This window comes from Gymnoscopelus microlampas, assembly GCF_963454915.1.
Source record: "Gymnoscopelus microlampas genome assembly, chromosome: 13".
NCBI classification, from domain to species: Eukaryota; Metazoa; Chordata; class Actinopteri; order Myctophiformes; family Myctophidae; genus Gymnoscopelus; species Gymnoscopelus microlampas.
Window position 1 is genome coordinate 24,250,634 of NC_139950.1, and position 20,958 is coordinate 24,271,591.

At 44.6% G+C, this 20,958-nt stretch overlaps 1 protein-coding gene across 2 annotated transcripts in view; it reads right to left on the minus strand.

The window, feature by feature from the left end:
- ehbp1 (EH domain binding protein 1) overlaps positions 1-20,958 on the minus strand; it is a 189,222-nt gene that overhangs the window by 76,090 nt on the left and 92,174 nt on the right. The window contains exons 11-15 of one of the 2 annotated variants that reach the window (XM_084077333.1): positions 18,216-18,394; positions 17,366-17,414; positions 9,940-10,818; positions 7,672-7,713; positions 7,358-7,510 (exon numbers count right to left, since the gene is read on the minus strand). In XM_084077333.1, coding sequence (XP_083933459.1) covers positions 7,358-7,510; positions 7,672-7,713; positions 9,940-10,818; positions 17,366-17,414; positions 18,216-18,394 — 1,302 coding nt within the window. Of the gene's footprint in view, positions 1-7,357; positions 7,511-7,671; positions 7,717-9,939; positions 10,819-17,365; positions 17,415-18,215; positions 18,395-20,958 lie in introns of both variants that reach the window. The other variant, XM_084077332.1, reaches the window with a different exon arrangement.

Genomic DNA, 20,958 nt, shown 5'->3' on the forward strand with positions numbered 1-20,958 from the left:
GACTTGTACATGCAAGCGTGTGTGTGTGTGTGTGTGAGAAACGTGCAGTATATTTTTCAGACGGTGGATATGAAATAGAACAGACATTATCCCTATGTGAAGTGTGTTATGCATGTTTGCATATCATTGCGGGAATGTGTAGTAGTGGTGGTGTGTGTGAGTCACAGCTTTACTTTCTCTCTCATTCGGATGGCTTGATCAGCTCTTGTGATGTAATTGAGAGAGCTCTCTCTCTCGCACACACTCAATTTGGAGGCCGCCTTTGATCTCCATTCCAGCCAATTCAGCCACAAGACACGCACACACACGCGCGCACACACACACACACACACACACACACACACACACACACACACACACACACACACACACACACACACACACACACACACACACACACACACACACACACACAGAGAGAAAGTCCCCACCAAACTATTTAGTTTCATTAGGGGCAGATTCTTAAAAAGAAGGAGTGAGAAAAAGGAGGGGGTGGTGAGAGAAAAGAGAGCTGAAAGAGAAGAAAGGGACATCAGTCGAGTTAAAAGGAGACCTGCCGAAAGAACTATTAACTGCTGGAGAGAAAGTTGAAAAGGAGAGAAAGAGAGAAGGGAGATGGGGAAGAGGAGTGGAGAAAAAATGACAATGCAAAAAGGGGAAAGTGCACAAGGCACTATTTGCATTTTCAAAAGATTTTTTTTCCTGCCTCATGATGGACCCGTAAGGGTCCATTCTTACCACTCTCGAGTTAAATTACCATTGAGGTTTTTGCAGTGTGCATGTGCAGAGTAGAGAAAAGAAACAGAGCTGAAATGGGGAGCTGAAACAGTTTGTAAGTTTAAAGGAGGATTTTACCGTGTGGTTTTAAAATATCCGATGACTGGATTAAGTTGCTTTACTTTAGATTAGATGATGGTGCACGCTTTTCGGAGTCCCCGTAGATAATGGCATTGGCTAAGCGTGTATGCGTAAATGTCACGGTTTACAGGCGTAGTCTGGAGGTTCTATAGCTTCCCACCTGTAAAGTCATGTTAATGTACTCTGGAAGTGTACAAGTACAACCAAATGGATCCATTTGGTTCCATTTGTACATTATTGGGAGTTACAAATGGATAGGTGAACACTGCTTTTCTCTAATAAAGACCCTTATAGGTCTATTTGGGTCAAAGCCATAATATGCCATAGTGATGAACTGTGTTTTCTGAGGGGACATGGTGAAATGTGCATTTTATGGCCGCAATAAAAGTCGCCCACGTTTGTCAAATTAATTTGATAATTTTCTGGTACTAAATTCAATCACATTGCTGACCTTCAGAAAATGTTGGAATTATAGCATATTCAAGGGTGTAACGCTTCTCCAATCAATGTCCCCCCCCTCCTCAATCACACATCATATCATTTTGAATTAAATCATCCAAGACAGAGACAGACAGAGACAGAGAAAGAGAGAGAGAAGAATGTTAAGGCCAAAATCAGGACAGAAGGGGCGGAGATGGGAGGAGAGCAGAGGAGATGGCAGCAGTCAGGAAGAAAGCAGAGAGGAGGGGAGGAGAAGGGCGGGAGGAGATAGGAGAGGTGATGGGGGGGTAAGGGCTGGAGCGCTGGGGGTGAAGTGGGGCTAGGCTTGTCGGCAGAAATCAAAGGAAGACCCAATTAAAGGAATCAGAATGAACCAGTGAGCAGCGCGACTCTTACCTGGAGTGCAAACCTCAAACACACACACACACACACACACACAAACAGAATAGACCACTTTAGAATGACGAGGTCACTTTAGAATGAGCTTAATCTAGAGCAGTGGTTCTCAAACCTTTTCATGTTAAATGACCCCAAATAAATATGTCTTTGGCCGTGGATCCCTTTCTGAAAATATTTTGTGCTTATCTCAAATAGCCGATATAGAATTAAAGTGGTTAAACAGATTTTGATGCAATATTAACACATTTTACTGGGAACCCCCTGGAACCCCCTCAAGGATCTAGAGTACTCACCATGATAATAATATTGGGGAAGTAAATGACACCATTATTAATAAGGGGGTTAGGGGTTCTTGCTCTGAAATACTGTACGGCCACTGGAAGATGTTAACACACCAATGATTCAAAAGTTCCCTGCTACATTTACATATATACATATGCACACAGATCAAATACTGTTCATTTACATTCATGGATGAGGACGTGCATGTGCACACACATAGACACACACCTCTCCCAAAGCTAGTGTGTGCATCCTGATAATTACCCTGGCCAGGCCTGTGTGAAATTACTGCTCTCATCTGCTAATGGAGAGGAGACCTGGAGCGAACAGTCACTCTGTCTGTTTCTCTCTCTCTCTCTCACACACACACACACACACACACACACACACACACACACAAAATGCATATACCAGAGATGAGGACTCGAGTTGTGGCTTCAGACTCGACTCGAACTCGCCCCTCAAAGACACGAGACTCGACTCAAGCTCAAAGACTTGTGAACAATCTTTATTTTATGTTTTATTTGGTGCATTAATGAATGAAATGTCCAACATTATTCTCCTTTCCTTGTCATGCGCAACAGAATTTCCGGTGCGAGCTGCCAATCTCTCTGCAATGTAAACATGGCGAGCAACAGCTGCTGCATGCGGTACCTTTCATCATAATGTTTAATTATACAAACTTTGAAATGAAACAAACATGTTTAGCTCAGCAGCACTATCTAACTTTAGTTAACTTGGCATTTGCCATTGCCAATGATGATGACGGATTATCGGATCATCCGTTATAGTATGTTTTTTAAACGTTGGGTGTTTCATGTTGTGCTGCTTTCTCGTTAAACGCTACGTCAATGTTCATTGTATTAACGTAAGCTACAAGCACGTTACATGTCTATTGTTAACCACTGTGTTACAGGCTAAGGTTACAGGCTTTTTGGTTACCAAATTGCTTAGTATTTGTATACTCCATAGCTCCTCATTGTTTATGTGCCCAAAAGAACAGATCTATAAGCTGTCGACACGCCATGATGCGGTGAGTTGATAGCTTGTATTATTTGTTTTATTTTGGGTTCAGCCTTAGGCTACATTGTATAAACAATCAAATATATATGTTTTAAAAGCATTTAGAGACTTGCAACTCAACTCGAGACTCGACTCGCCTGCAGCCAGCCTCAACGAATGAGCAACGTATTATCACAGTTTCCTGTCAGTTCTGTTCAAGTAGGCTACTCACAACTATATGGCCAATTGGTGAGCTTCTGTTGTGGGCTCCTTGATTTGATTGATTGAATACTTTATTAGTCAGAAATGTAAACAGCACGGAGGTACAGTAAGACATTTAGGCTAAGAGGATAACACAAAAAAAGTCTCTGGGACTTGTTTCCATCATGTTGTGAGGACCTTGCGAGTAAAAGCCTACACCTGACAGCAGTATATACAGATGGAGAACTAGGCACTCGGGCTGGAACAAGGCTAAACAGCCAACCAGAGAGTCCTACACACCTCTCCACCACTGCGCCGCCATCGATGTGCATTAAGCGAGACTGAGTAGACTCAGTTGGCGAGCGACACCTCACTGCAACCAACGGCCATGTACACACCGTCTACACACCTCACGCACTACAACAGACACTTATCGACACTTATCAACACGCTGACGTCGAGACGGTGTGTGGGGTCCTTTAGTTACCGTTACATCTGGGAATTAGAATGTGTGTGTGTGTTTGAGAGATAGAGAGAGAAACTTGTCTTTTTATGATGACAGCTCATTAATTACCAATTTGTCCACACCAGGGTGGTTGGGGGGGGGGGGGGGGCTGGGAGGGGAGGTGACGTGACAGGACATCTCAACTCTAAATGCTGATTGGCCGTGAAGGCCACCTGGTGGTGGGGGCGGTGGGGAGGGGCAATTAGTAGCACTGTGTATACATCAAAGAGATAGAGTGAAACGAGAAAGAAAGAAAGAAAGAAATACAGAATGTAAGACAGAAAAAGGTTGAGAGAGAACAAGAAAGAAAGTCAGAACGAAGGATGTGGAGAATGTGACAGACAGAGGGAGGGAGGGAGAGAGAGAGAGAGAGCGAGAGATGAACCGGTGACCTTAGATGAAAGGCTGACTCACTGTGGGCTACAATTAGAACTGGTAGGAGGGAGAACAGAGGTTAGGAGAACACACGCACACACACACACACACACACACACACACACACACACACACACACACACACACACACACACACACACACACACACACACACACACACACACACACACACACACACACACACACACACACACACACACACACACACACACACACACCTCAATACTCGTACATACAAACACACGCACATCAATACTCAGATTAGCTCTCTATCTATGATGATACAGCGAATGTGGTGCTTCTACAATGAATGACAGGAACACGAGACCCTCCATAAAACAGACACACCATGAATGTCACACAGACATCCACTTCATGAAGGAAAGGAGAAAAGTATAAAATAGGACTTGAACCCCAGCATCCCTATTCTGCGACATGCAGTGAGCTTGTAGATCTGCAATTTTAGGCGAAAAGGTTTGGTGTAGATGGTGGTCCAAGTACAGTTGTAACTGCCGGACGTTTCTCTAAGACTAGAGGGTTTAAGTCGTTAAAGAAAAAAAAAGGTAATTCTTATTTTTACTTTGAAAATAATATTAGAAGAGACCAATTAATCTGTGGCTGTCATTTAAGTCATAATACGTTTATTATAACACTGATATAACAAAAAAGAGAACACACAGTGTTTTCATTTTTAAGTGTTGGTGCTAAAATTAATCAGACCTGTCTTTCACACTCTGAAGTGGATCCAAATACTTGTTTGTTTGTTGTCCGCTGTCTAGAATGTCTTCCAGCACAACGCCCCCAAAACACAGCTAATCTGTCTCTCTCCTGCCCCTCCCTAACTCATTCTGTTGGCCCCACATTAGCCGCGCTGCGCTGGAAGAATGATGCTGCCTTTAATTGAATTACATTGTTCCTTATGCATGCTAAACCGCAAAGTAGCTACTTACAGAGAGAGAGAGAGAAGAGAGAGGAGAGAGAGAGAGATGAGAATGGCTAAGGGCTAGGCTCCTCAGCTGATAACACAGACACACACACACACACACACACACACACATGCGCATATTAACTACCAGGCGTTAACAAACATACACACTAAGAAACATGCACACAGACACAAATGTACACACCCACATAAATACCCTGCCCTCTCCCATCCACACACACACACACGTGCACGCACACACACACACGCTCACGTTAATCAAAACAAGACATCGAGTAATCTAATCTGAATCACTAACAATTATCAGTGCGTTGGCCCTCCGGGCTGAGAGGATTCCTTTGATCAATGTTTTCTATTAAAAAGCCAAAACAATTCAATATTCAGCCCCGCCTCCTCAGCTTTCCTGCACTAATGCATGCTGGGGCTTATTAGACAACTGTCCTTGGAAATAAGCACAGAAAAAAAGAGAAAGAGAGACAGAAGAAATAGACAGAAAGAGAGAGAAACAAAGAAAGATGGCAGAGAAAGAGAGGAGTAGAAGCGAAAAAAACAGAGGAGGGAAGACAAAAACTGTGAGAAAGAGGGTGCAGAGAAAGGAGAGAAAGAGGGAGTGGGATAAAGAAAGCGAGAAAGTGGTAGAAAGACGAAAAAGAGGAGGGGTGGTCTAGCTACTTAAGAAGCTAATCTGAGTGAAGTCAGCCATCTTGCTACGTGACAAAAAGGGACCCAGAGGGGACTTTTTTCCCCCCATCGCCAAGGAATATATATCGCCATGGCGAGCGCTTTGAAAACTCTTTTAATTTGCGTTCTCCTTGTGAAGACTTTTAAATGGCAACAGTCCTTGGAAGGTCCTCATTTACTTCTCTTAGATTACGCCGAAATGGTTATTCCTAAGGCCTTCGCATGCACACATGCACAGGAAGACACACAACACACACACACAGACCTGGACCACCATACCAAAATGCAAGCATGCTCTCATCGAACTCCAAACACACACAATGTGCACGCACGGACGTTAAGTCCAATGTGTGCATGCACACCCATGCAGTTCAACATACACACATATGTAAATATGTGTATGCACATACACACACACACGATTTAAAAAGCCATTTAATTCAAGGGCATCCCACCCTTTTAGGATTCCAGAGGAGAACTGCGTGCGCACAGCCTGCCGTCTTTTAGATATTTCATTACTAAAAGGTATTCATTTCATTTCCCTGTGAAAATCCCTTGTCCGCACAAGTCTTCCAAGACGCCACAGTCATTTTAGGCCCCCCCACTCCCACCCTCCGCCCCACCCTCGTTATGAAAACATCACTGGGGATTTGACCACAGCATTTTTTCCCCCCCTTTTCGCTCAGAGGAACCCGCGTGGCGTCAATGTCCTCCACAGCATTACTGAGGTCAGTGGAGCGCGCTTGTTTCAGCCTCCTGTCACCGTCCAGCGGGTCTGGTTTGCACCATGCAGCCACTCTGTACCCGGACGGGGCAGGGGATGAAAGGTGTGTAACGTTATGTATAATACTTATTATTCAACTGTACGCGAATGAGAGTAGTGTCCAATTTGGTCAGGCCTTGGTAAAAACAGATGAGCAAAGAGGGAGCCCGAGTGTGTGTGTGTGTGTGTGTGTGTGTGTGTGTGTGTGTGTGTGTGTGTGTGTGTGTGTGTGTGTGTGTGTGTGTGTGTGTGTGTGTGTGTGTGTGTGTGTGTGTGAGAGAGAGAGAGAGAGAGAGAGAGAGAGAGAGAGAGAGAGAGAGAGAGAGAGAGAGAGAGAGAGAGAGAGAGAGAGAGAGAGAGAGAATAAGTGAAGGAGAGCAGGGAGTATCTTAGGAGTCTGGAATGAGAGTGTCCCTTTCCACTCGACCAACCGCTGACACCTTCAGGTCCACTCATTTGGTTGTCCTGAAGAAGAGTGCCGGAGCAGAAGTTAATAAGGAAAGTTCTCTTTTTTGAGTAGGTATACCTTTGTACAAACGACTATGGAAGAGCAGACGTTTTGGACAGGTTTCTGCAGCATGTCGCTGTGTGTAGTATGTAGTGAGACAGGTGGAGGTGGAAAGTTGAAAGTATTGAACTATATGAAAGAGAGTGGTTGTGTGCCTCAGCAGCAGCAGATACACATACGTTTATTACCGCATACTTAAGCCTGATTTACACTTCGACACGCTGGTGTCACACGTCAGTGTCGCGCAGCGAAAATAGACGTTCTACAAGCTCACAATAATGCATCGCACTGCAATGGTTTGTGAGCTTGTAGTTACTATTTTCACGTATGAATTAAGCATTACGGAGCAACACACATGCACACTTTAGGACTCACATCAGTCATGTTAGCAGGTCTGGCTGGTGGGGTGAGCAGCGTGGAGTTAGCGGCTAGGTTCTTGTTTCCGGCCTTCATGGCTGCATCTCGTCTCGCCTGTTCCAGTAGGAGTCGGGCTCTCTCCTTCAGCTCCTCCTGGCGAGACTGCACCTTCTGGGGGAGGGAGAGAAGAGCGGATATAGGTAATGATTTTTATTGTACGAATGTACGTTCATGATCAATCTCAGTTCAGTTCAATCTCAGTTAAGAAAAACAACTCTTGTGGCCCTATAATATAAATGAATGAAGTTAATGTTGAAGGTAGTTTGACACACCTTTTCAGCTGGCGGACTTGATACTGGAGGAGGTTTCGTCTCCTGCTACGACAAAAAGCCAGACAAAGAGATGGAGGGGTGAAAGTTGAGCAAATACAAAACAAAACAAAAAAATCATAGGTGTTCAGATTTAATTTTACTAAATTGTTTGAGATTTTATCAAAAGCATGGATCGGTTAACATAATTTTGAAATTCAAAATGTAGAATAAATTTCTCACAAAACTGGGTAAAAAAATAAAAAAAAACAATCTGTTGCGTCTCAAAGACTTTCAAATATTCAAATCAAATGAGATAGATGCTCTCTGTGAGCACCACAAGATATGACACACACACACACACACACACACACTCACGTACACACACACACACACACACACACACACACACACACACAGCGGTTCTGTCCTGTATACTAAGAAGGCAGCGGTATCAGGGGATTAAGTACACCTAGTGGTCCCTAATGTAGAAGCAGGGCATATCCCCTGTGATATATCAGCCCTGGCCTGTTGCATTATGGGGGAGCCAGTTACCATGCTGGGCCCACACCCCTGACTGGCTCCAGTGGTGAGGAGAGGATGACAGCTCAGAGGAGATAGCAACACTCACTCACTCGCAGTACCGCATGCACACAGACGTGTGTGCACCTGTGTACCGGCGCACGCTCACACATCCACATACTGTAGACACAAACGCAGGCTACATTCACACAGACACACACACATGCACGCCTAGCTTAGCATCCTATCTGCAAGCCTATCAGAGTTAATCCTGGCTGTATTATAAGGGGCACAAACAGGGAAAACGGAGGCTCTGAGCTTACATTTGGCTTAGAGGGCTGTATTTCCCAAACACAGCCCTTTACAACATTACAGAACTATTTATCCCTCCGACAACCTGCATCTGGCCCAGGCTGCTTCGGCAAGGCTACACAGTACACACCCCGCTAACTAGATAACGGCCCATGAAAATGGGGTGTCATGAATGCCGCGACCCCTCCGCGACCTTTCAGCTGGTAAACAGGAAGCAGGGAAAATCTCAGGGTGAACTAATTCTGGCAGGTGTGCGTTTAAAGGTGGGCCTCCCCGCACGCACGCCCATCCGTGCGTTGATGTGCGTGCGGGGAGGCCTGGCGTGCGTTAGACGCGCGTGTACGTGCACATTAAAGGCGCGAGCCATGTGTGAGCGTCTGAGGAGGACTAGATGAGGTGCGCTCCTGCAAAAGCGTCTCCACGGTTGAGTGGTCGCAGCAGCAAACTGCCATCAGGGGAAAGGATGAAAAATATAATGAAAAATATAATGAAATGTCAAAGCAAGGGGGTTGCTGGGAGCCTTCCCCGCTTGCTAACGTGTAAAAGGGCCCCGGCCAAGACGCATATCTGGAAAGCCTGGAAACGACAACATCTATAAACGTAGAGAACAGGGAGAGGGAGAGTGAGTGAGTGAGAGAGAGAGAGAGAGAGAGAGAGAGAAAGACAGACAGAGAGAGAGACAATTCTGGTAACGGTCATCTGGGAAATGGCACAGGCGAGGTTGGGATTTAAAAGAAAGCTTAGCGGGAATGTTGCCGTCGCTGAGCGAACGTGTGTCTGAACGTTTGCGTCTTACAGGTGATGAGGCTGTGAAAGTTTCAATCAAAGCCAGGTGTGCTGGGATAAGAGACGTGGGGTGATTGGTTCAGAGGGACGTGTCAGAATCTAAATGAGCGTATTTAATATGAAGACTCTGCCTATAGCGACGCAGGCAGACCCAAAGGTTGTCTAAGGTACTTGTTTGATAACTATGTAGTGATGTAGTGCAGCTGTGCCGTGAAATGTGGCGTAGTGTATTGTAGTGTTGTGTTGTGTTGTGTTGTGTTGTGTTGTGTAGGGTAGCGACTCCAAATCTGTGGGCCGTGAGGACATTGCAAGTGGGCCTCCAAATAATTTGCAAAACACTAAGATTTTACTGATAATATAACATTAATATTTCAAAGAAAAAACGAATGTTTAATCAAGTCTAAGTTTAGCACCCTGCTATCCCACTATGGGATAGCAGGGTGGTATTTCTTCTTTCTCTTGAAAAATGTGTGTTCATTGTGATACTGATGAATAGGAACTTAAGTATACCATGTTAGTTCCATTGATCCAAGCCGAACACAATCAATTGATCATAAAAATAAACATGCTCTGAAAATGCACGTGGCCCACCCATCTGAAAACGAATGGCTGCTAAGTGGTCAGTGGTCAACATGTCGCAATGCAACACGTTGTGTGTGTGTGTGTGTGTACCTGTCTGGGGGGTGTCTGTGTGTCTGTGTGGTTGATTGGTGCAGAGCCGGCGTTGGAGGCGGGCTCTGACTCAGAATTCCGCAGACTGGCCCTCTTCTTCTTAATGAGGTCAGCGTCTCTGTTGTAGGAGGAGCCCAGCTTCTGGTGGGGAGAGGAGGAGGTGGGAGAGGAAGAAGACCCAGCTCCTCTCTTGGTGGGGGAACCCGAGTCTGTGCCGCCTCCCGACGCCTCCCTGTCTCCTCTCTCCTCCTCCCCCGTCTGCCTCCGTCTCTCCTTCTCAGACTCCCTCTCCGCCCTCTGCGGCAACTCGCTCAGGTCCAGCGTGTCGGCTTTGGGCAGCTGCCTCCGGTCTGCTGAGGCAGGGGGCGTGGCCTGAGACCTGGGGGCAGGCCTAGGGGCGAAGTCTGTCCCAGGGAGCCACGGAGTGGGCGAGGCTGAAGACAGGGGAGCGGAAACGGACGCCCCCATTGCCGGCGGGCTCGCCCTTCCACCTACCTCGGCCTTCCTCTCGGCCGCTCCCGTCCCCATTTCGTCCTCGCCTTCTCCATCGTCCTTAGCGCCGTTGGCTTCGCTGCCAACACCGCCTGCCGGGCACTCAGGCTCCGAGCCAGAGGCTCGGTGCTGCACGTCATTGAGTTCGGCGTAGAACTTGTCCTGGTCAATGGAGGCGTTAGTGTCCGTCTCAAAGTCTCCCACCTTGTATGTGCTGCGGCTGCTGTTGGCCTCAATCTGCACCACGTTGAGCTCCTCACCAGAGAAGTGCGCCCTGATCTGGTACAGGTAGGTCATGACCGTCAGCTTGTCGGGGATGGCCAGCAGAACCATGTCCGACGGCTCTAGCAGACGGGAGATGCCCAGGCTGGCAAAGACATCGTAGGCCTGTAGGGAGGTAGAGAGAGAATACATAGATATTTATAGGTATTTAACTCATTAATTCACATAGTATGGACTGGTTGATTCTCTCACCTTTTTTTTTATGATTCATATTTTATCATTATTCAAGGCATATAATGATCATAAACGTTATTTGTATAGCACCTTTCATGACATCAAATGCAGCCCAAAGTGCTTTACATAAAAAAAGAGATATATAAAAATGAAGTGAAACGTATAGCAAAAGTTATCAGAAATGTTAAGAAGTCAGGATTCAATTAAACATACATAACTACAGACGCAAACAGTAAAATAAAAAACAGTACACAGTAAGAAATACACACAATAGATTAAATAAACAGCAATGTACAAGACCCGTAGAATTGCTCGTAGATTACTCGTCAAAGAAAATATTCTTCTGTACCACATACTATCCAGTAAGTTGTTGCCTATTTCAAGTCATGCTTTTCCATCTTGTCAAGACGCCTATATGACAATCATAATAAAGCAGCCAATTGGCCAAGAGAGGTGTGCCACATGTTCAAGAAATATAGTCTCTGATGTTAGCTTAAATGTTACAATAGTATTTCTTCTTCTCTTTTTTCTATATTTCTCTCTCTTTCTCTTGTGGTATTTGGCTTTAGTTAGCTTAATTTACATTTGGCAAAGTGATAATAAAATAAAATTAATTAAATGTTGTGATATGAGAGAAGTACAGTCACATGGAGGTGTATCGTATGTGTGTGTGTGTGTGTGTGTGTGTGTGTGTGTGTGTGTGTGTGTGTGTGTGTGTGTGGGTGTGTATATGTGTGTGTTGGTGACACTGTCGTCATGGCGGCTGTGCTGACAGGTCATGTCAGGGATGGTTGTCCCCGATAAGAGACGCAGATACCCCAAGACAGAGCGCTTAATCCCGAAGGACGTGTCTGTGTGTGAGCACGTGCGGGTGTGCGTGAGTTTGTCGTTATCGGCCTCTACATCAACCTGCCCATGCTCTCCGTCACGCGTGTAATTGGCCTGATTAGAGTTTGATGAGAAAATACAGGTGTGATTATCAACAGACACACAGAACCCAATCCCTCCATCGCCTGGTAGATGGAGGGATGGAGAGAGAGAGAGAGAGAGAGAGAGATGAAAACCATTATCGCAGCCAATGACAGGTAAATAAATAGATTAAGAACACCCACACACACACACACACCTTTCTTTCCATCCCTGTTGCACTCATCCATTCATTCATCCATCCATCCATCTCTCCAGGTATCACAGCTTGTATCTGGGTTGCTTGATAGCGTTGATCTGATTCAGACCTGTTGTGGCTGTGTTTGTTTCATTGGCTTCACACGTCTCCCTAGTCTATCAATTAAACTTTCTCTCTCCCCTCTCCCTCTCTCCCTCTCTCTCTCTCCATCTTTTGTATTTGATTTTGGGGTGGAGTCAGGGATGGTTCTCAGCAGTACCCTGCTTCTTAGTTCTTACAAACAGTTAACCACAGTATTAGGCATCCCTATTTTGGCCATGTAATTATTATAGCCAGATTTGTAAACATTTTCTAAAATACCAAAAATATACCATCATACAATGAAGTATAAAATATTGTTTAAGTGGTTAACATGTCGCCCAGTACATCTATTCTAGTCTACTACTGACTGGCCAGTGAGCAGCTGGGGGCGGGTTCTTAAGTGCCTTGCTCCAGGGCAAGTCATGAGCAATAGACCTTTTTCTCTTGCAGCCGTATTGACAGGTGATACCAATAATACTAATTACGTTGTGTTCCATTTAGGGCAAACAGAGTTGGGGTACTGCTATTGTACATGTTGGCTCCGTAGACATTAAAGCAATAAGCCACAGGAGCTTCCTACGCCTCTTAGCCAAATTGCAACATCAAAATCATAGACATATCCAATTAAAACAGTTTTAAGTAAAAAGTTAACTACAAGAATATTTTTTACAAGAAAGTAGTCCATGTGACTGCTAGCACAAACCAGGAAGTTAATGTGCAAATGAAAGAAAGGTACTGGAGTGTACCGAGTCGGTCCGGGTGATATGCGTTGCGTTATCTGCAGTGTTTTAAAGTAATTTGTAAAACCTTGCACATACAAAGGACAAGTAGTGCTCCTCTTACCTTGCCATAGGAAAAACTAAACCGCGAACAGTGATACATCCATGAAATGTCACTGTGAATGTTGCAAATAAAATGCTGCCACACTGATAGTGATACATGCGGTCCTAGGTGTGAGTATTTTACCATGGGACTCAGTCAATCAGAATCAAGGACTATCCATTTTAGAAATACACATAGATACCGCATTAGCCGCTGCCGTTCATTAGAGTGATGCGTTAATGCAGCCACCATATGGGCAGGGGCAAGCCGTGCCTCCTAATGCATGTATGCCCCATGTAGTCTATGGAAGCAGGAGGTCTCTCCACAAATCATTGTAACTCGCTGAATTCTCAACTGATTTTCAAGTGGCTGGGTTTGTTACAAATGTCAGACAGATATGATAGGAGGATACTTGGTTAAATTAACAATGTGGGTTTTCATACCAAAATACATATGCCAGATACTATCTTACATACCGTACTATCTAACAGTAATGGTTATACAACAGAATAAACATTTTAGTCTCAGGTACTTATATCCAACTTCGGCATATTTCTTGAAGTGGAGATATGGCAACTTGTCCTTGCCAATAATGGCGGCAACCTTGAACCCCTAACTGCTCCCGAAGAGCAGGTTGGTGCATGGTTTCCTCTGCAATTTGTGTGTGAATGTGTGTGAGAATGGGTGAATGTAATGCACATTGTAAAGCTTTGGAAAAAGGCACTATATAAAGACTATGTACTATTAATTTAGACTTTTGTAATGATGATGTCATTCACTCTCTCCGCTCTTTTGTCTGGTTCCTCTCTCGCCTCGCGAAACAATGAGCTGAGTGAAGGTGTAAATTCATACTGGATGAGGGGTGTGAGTGTACAGTAAAATCCTCAGTGTTAATTAAACTGAGAGTTTAAAAAAGTGTACACATTCTCAGGGACGAATTATAATTGAAGATTTTACTGTATGGGAGCAAAGCGTGTGTGTGTGTGTGTGTGTGTGTGTGTGTGTGTTGAGAAAGAAAGACGTGTGTGTGTGTGTGTGTGTGTGTGTGTGTGTGTGTGTGTGTGTGTGTGTGTGTGTGTGTGTGTAAGAGAGAGTGTGCATCTGCGTTGGACACAGGAACAGAAGAAAAGAGAGATGAAAATAAGAGAAGGAGAAGAAGAAAGGGGAACGTTTGCCGTTACCCCCCCCTACTTCTCAGTGTCGCAGAGTGAAAGGAAGGGAAAAAAGAGAAGTAGAAAAGAGAAGGAGAGAGAGAGAGGGAGAGGTTGAGAGGGAGTGATTGGGTTTCTAACACGTATTCACAGGAGCAAAGTGTGTTCCCATTGTTCCCCTCTCGCCCCGAGTATGTTCTGAATGAAAACGACAAGCTCCACGCTCAATAGAGAAAAGAATGAAAGAATGAATGATAGAGAAAGTGGAGAGAGTGGGGAGAGAGTGAGAAGCGAAGGAGGGAGGGAGGGAAGGGGAGGGGGAGGGAAGGGAGAGGATGGCTCTTGCGGTGGGTTTTGCTTCGGGTTCAAAGTTGGTCTCAACGCATGCTACAGTCTTTTTGACCCAGGAACAGAGCTTTCCTTCCTACAGGCTTTATTTATAGTTTGTCGTGTGCTGGAAATAGCATGTCTATGAGCTCACAACACGTCGCAGCACCATGCGCTGTGAGCTTGTAGAATGTGGCTATAAATGTGACTTCACACCTTAACCACTTAAACCCCATATGGGTAATTGGAGTCCCACAGGGCTCAATACTGGTGAAATTTCTGTTTTGTGTATTGTGGGGATAGCTTTTGCTGACAATTGCCGATCGACAAGCTCACAACGTGTCGCGCTGTGAACGTCCAACAGTGTTTTCAGGGTTTACGCTAGATGACGCTGTTCCCCAACCTATGAGTGATCCTATGACTTCTGGAGAGGAGTAGATACGGAGAACAAGCTATATTCAACAGCCAATAACTAAAGAACGGAGGGTCGCGTGACACACTTCTTCCCCCCGATGGAAGCAGAGGCACTTCTCCGTCTTTTGCGACACCCTGTGTGTCGATCGTCCTGGAACGAAATATTCTGTGGCTCTTGAAAGGTTAGTAAAAATGCTCAAAAACGCTGGCACTGGCTGACTGAATTAATAAATTAATTCTGGCACTCAAGGAGTTAAGAGTCCACAGAGTACATTTAAATAAACATCAGGTCTTTTCATGCAGGGTCTTTACAGTAACACTCAATCTTGTTTTCTCAACAGAAAACAGGAGGCTTGCTCTAAAAATACCAGATTCACCATTTAAGGAGATCAACACATTAGAGTGCTTAGAGGAAATAACAAATACCCGAGTTCCTTGACTGACCAAATGAAACACTTGTAGACATGCTGATTTAGCATCAGGTAAGGATGACTTTTACTCTCCTAAATGGACATAATATGCTGCTGCGCTTATTGAAACAAACTCCCCTCTCTTCCTCTTTAACTATTAACAAGAGCTTTAGACTTGGATTGCATGTCACCCTTCCGTGCTCTGGGCCCCTGTACCCCCTTCCCCCCTCTGTGACTGACAGGCATCCATCAGTGTCAATCATCAGCAGCACCGCTCTCCCCTCCTCCTCCCAGAGGTAGTGCTGGCGGCGATTTCGCCTGGCGCTGCGCTATCAGATAGCATGGGAAATGACTTCTTCCTGGCCTCATTACACACACATAACATCACGCTGACAAAATAGACACATGCACACTCGCACAGTCCAAACAAACAACCTCTTACGGGCAACTCAAACTGACATATGTGCACATGTATGCACGCAGCCAGGCACTGTATAAATGTAAATGCATGTGGCATGCACACTTTCACATATGTGCACGCACGCACGTGTGGGCACGTACACACACACACACATACATACACACACACACACACACACACAGATTGATAACAGATCTTTTCAAAGGCTGTGAATCTCTAAATATTCACCTCTCTCTCCCTCCTCCCCCCCTCTTTGTATTGATTATCCTTATCTGTCATAATTCACTGGTGTCTGAGCTCGCAGACAGAGAAAGAAAAGGAGATACGGGCGGGGGGTGGTGATGGGGGGGCAACTGCATTTGAATCATCTGGACATGAAAACCAAGGTAACATTCTCCATTATTTTAAATTCATGACACTTGCTCAGATGTCCATTCTAAATCCAAACCCCAACACTCAGAGCTATATCTTCCTCTCTCTGTGTTGTGCACACTGTAAAGGGACAGTTCTGCTAGCCAAAATATAAACAAGACTCAAGCCACAGAGGTCGTGACAGAATTTAACCATTGTGGCGTCCCTATCCTAGGTACTGTAAGTCATGATAGGCCAAACATTCTGTGAAAAATAGCAGATCAATAACCTCACAGTGTGTCGTGAGCTTGATATAGAGATTTGGTGTAGAGGGAAAAAAGTAGATGCCAAGTATAGTGCCCTGGGGGACCCTGGTCAACAAAGTAAACATGGTTTAAGTGGTTAATGGAGCGATGTAGCTAGCTACACAGAAAGCATCTACAATAGCCCTCACCTTCAAAAAGGCACATGGATGGGGCCTCTGTGTGGCCTACATCCAGCTTGTTCCATAAAACCATGATTCAACTCAACCTATGTCCACACAGTAAAATCCACAGTGTTAAGTTGACCCGAGTCCCCAAGGAGTCTATATACTGTATATATATCCGAAAATCACCGATCTACAAGCTCACAATGCAGCGCAACGAGAGACGGAATGAGAGAATAGCAGCGGACCGTGATCACTATTCCTCAGCTATCACCTTCTCGTGAAATAACCCCCCCCCCCCCCCCCCCCCTTCCCCCAATTGCCTGCATTGCTTCTATCTGACCAACTCCTCTAGGGCTAAAGCTCAGACACCTGGAATGGAGGTGGCTGTTGAGGTGGGGCGGGGTGGGGGTGGAGGGGTAGGGGGGGGGGGGGGGGTGCAGCTAGCTGATATGAAAAAGCCTCTTCTCTCTCTCTCCACTGTGGCTATTGTCAACAGGCTGGTGTTCATGCCTAACAGGGCCAGCGGAGGTTATCGCTGAGGCAGAGTGGATGAGAACAGGAAATCAAGCTGGAGGAAAAGCCTGCACGCATATCATTCTGTGTCGGCCCCTGAGGGCCACAAGAGAGGACAGCAAGGTAGGGGTGTGTGTGTGTGTGTGTGTGTGTGTGTGTGTGTGTGTGTGTGTGTGTGCGTGTGCGTTAACTTGTCTGGTGACACAGGGTATGGAAAATAGGACTATATGCATATGTGGTGTGTGTGTGTGTGTGTGTGTGTGTGTGTGTGTGTGTGTGTGTGTGTGTGTGTGTGTGTGTGTGTGTGTGTGTGTGTGTGTGGAGGGGGGGGTGTCGGGAACGGGGTCAACAGGGGACAATGAACAATATAAGGAATACATAGAGTAGGACAAGGCTGTGAACTAGAGAGGAGAGGAGAGAAGGATCTTTTACCTTTTTGTTGTTTTCTTTGATATCCTGAGGATTGAGCGACTTGTAGTCTCTGAAAGGTGAGAGAGACAAAGAGGGGGAGCAGGGAGGAAAAGAGTTAAGAGGGGGAGAAAATGGAAGGAGAGAAAGAGGAGAAAGGTGAGAGAGGAAGAGAGGGGGGATGGGGTAGAGGTGTGTTAGATATGCGTAGTGTGTAATGGCATTAGAACTGTAACATGCAATTTCACAGCAACGCAATCAACAGAAGTAACAGAGTGGAAAATATAGCAAGAACAAACACATATACAGATGCGCGCGCGCGCGCGCGCGCGCGCACACACACACACACACACACACACAGAGCACATCTGCGGTAGTAAAGCAATGATTTATCTTCTCTCTTGATGGGTCTGTAGCTTTTTCATATAGATTCTGGAGTGGTACGCAGACATGTTCTTAATTGAGAATACACACACAAAATCACATGCAAACACACACACACACAATAATCCAAGCATATGCAACGTAAACATGCCAGCATGGTCTATTCTATGGGGTGAAAGTTCTAGTGTTTTTATGCCTGCATATTGCTTGAAAAACATGAACATTTGGGAGATTTATATGTGAATGTGCATGAGTTATCTGTTAATCTGTAACCAGTTCCGAGTTGGTGTTGGTTAGTCCGCACTCTTGCATTCTGTGCCGTCACATTTGTCTATGAATCTGCATATTTGCATGTGTGTTTGTGCCACTGTTTGTCTGTGAAGGGCATGCATGTCTGGGCATGAGCTGTGTGTGTGCGTGCATGTGCGTGCATAAGGTTGTTCTTGTATTTGTGTGTCTGTTTTTCTGTTTGTTTCGGAGTGTGTCCTACATGGCATCAGGTCTGAAGTGGTGCAGCAGGGCGCAGAAAGCCAGGCCGTTCCTCCATGACGTGGTGAAGTTGGTTATCTTCACTCCACGGTAGTTCTTGGTGACCTCGCGACACCAGGCCAGCAGGGACTGGCTGGCATTGGGCTTGCCTCCCAGTACTGGACTGGGAATGGGACTGGGCTAGAGGGCAAGAGAGAAGAGGACATAACAGAGAGAGAAGGAGGGAGAGATGTGAGTTTCACAACCGGAGGTGGTGTTTATACATATTTAAGGCATTTCTCAAATGTATTTATCAACTTACAATGAGGAGCTGACTAAGCCTAAATAAAAGCCCCTGTGTTTCTTTTTAAAACACAAATGACATAGACTAAAAGCATATTTGTCAAACTGGGGACAAAAAAAAACTTTAGACAGCTAAAAATACAAATATTGCAGGCTAGCATCATTCTGTATATTCACTATTGTGAAACAAAAAATGGCAAAATACAGTAGTGTATGTGTTGACACACAGTACTTCCTACTAGTAGTACTTTAATTTAGTAGATTTTTAGCTGTTATAAATGTGTATTGTACTTTTTTTACTTGACCACATTTTAACAATGCTGGATTTTGTCAATGGAATCAAATGAAAACAATAAATCAATACGCCAGCGGTATCCTTTAAATTGCAGATGGAGGAAAATATCATCGATTTCTTCGCATATTCAAGTATAAGCTAGTTTTATCATGTGAAATCAAACTGGTCAATAAGTCAATCAGGATGGACCCATGGATCTATCATTATAAGCACAATAAGGCGCCTCTGTACTTTTACTGGGTTCTGTGTCCTGAACAGGTGTATCCTATTAAAGAGATAGGTGTTGAGCTTCTATTTTCTTTCTTATCTTTACTGAATTTAAATGTCTCTTTATAAAGTGTTTATTTTGCTTAATGTTTTATGTCAGGTAGATTGAATTGCTATACAAATAAACTTGCCTTGCCTAAACTCGTTTTGCCTTCTCTGTTGATTCAGACAGTCTTTCATGTTCCAAGTAAAACACAGATGACAGAGGAAGAGCTATTCATTTTGGAGCAAAATATTGTGTTTTTCTACTTTGAGCCCTCCAATTAGCTTCACAGTATGTTTCGGCATATGGAGAAGCAACGGGTTACACACGACACGTATGCACGCACACACATACACTAATGAAGAGTTGTACTCAAAGCAGCGTGCAAGCGTGGATAATGTAAACATCTTATTAATTAGCTCCGCCTTTGAAGTCTTATCTGGGCCGGCGCTTTGACCAATGGGAGTGTCTCAGCTGCCCAGACTCCAAATCCCACAAATCCTTGTTGTGGCGGACCCATTCAGATGGGCAGCGGAACCAATGTCATTCTGATGATTCAGCTGGCTATTGGTTTAATCTGGTTATGGACGCACAGATACCGCATAATCCTCTGATTATTTTGGAGGGCTTGGACCAGAAATGACAAAATTAACAATAACGTCATTAAAATTCCATTTAATTCGATATGGGGCAGTGATCAAAAGAGCTATGAAATATGTTCAAAATCCTTGTCCATATTCGTTATTGTGCACTGAACAATCACACTGTTACATGGCTACAGTATATTAACTCAATTATACATTACAAATACACAATTTCTTCATGATGGTGGTAAGGCTTCACAAACAGACTAACAACATATCAATAGTAATTGTAATATCATAATAACGATAAACTATTTGTTTAGTACTTTTCATTATTCAGTGCTTTACAATATTAAAAACAGTGATTAGAATAAATGCATAAATACATTTGTCTGGACGAGAACAGTTGACATGCTCAATATTAATAATATCTTCATTATTGCTATAACATTTTATAATTACAATATTGATTGATACTGACAACCAGAACTAGCACTCTCTTCCAGGACAGAAACTGAGGTGAAGTTTTTGAGAACTGACTCAGACTGACTAAGGGCAGCTTCAGCCCTGCCACACATCCTGTGGTGGCCAAACAACCCCCTCTATTGGCTGTTCTGTGCTATTGCAAGACAGGGAGGCGTACGTTTTGAGAGACTCATGACTGGGAGATCAAAACCGCTGTCTCTTGGTACTACACAATAGAATAGAATAGTAGAAGTGATATCTGATTGTAAAATGGATTTTGCATCATCATTGACTCCTTAAGGCTTAAGAAATAAAAAAGTGTCAAACTTTGCAAGAGGTTTGGGAATTCAACTCGAAAAAACACTTTAAAACAGTAAGGATCTCCACCAAACTCTCCTGGGTGTAAAGAGAGAGAAGTAGCAGTGTTAGCTAGCCGTGACGTCCTTGGAGTGGTTAAACATGCGACCCGGGGCCTCCTCACCAACCATGAGAAGAGATGAAAAGAAAAACTGGAGGCCAACTGATCTACAGTAACAACCCTTAACATTTGTGTGTGTGTGTGTGTTTATGAGGATCAGTGTGTTAATGCTCCCGCATGCATGGGTGTACAAATGTAGCTAATAGCCATGTACCTGTGTGGAATCGTGTGCATTATGAGTGCAGAAATGCTTGCTTGCGTGTGTGTGTGTGTGTGTGTGCATGTGGTGTCGTGTTGGCCCCCATGGCACTGTGACTACAGCTAGAGAGAGAGAGAGAGAGAAAGAGAGACAGAGAGAGCGAGCCTGAGGGACAAACACTTGACATTTCCGGCTCATCTTTTAAAAGAGGGCCTTAACCTTTCCCCACAGCTTCTCCAGACACATTTTTT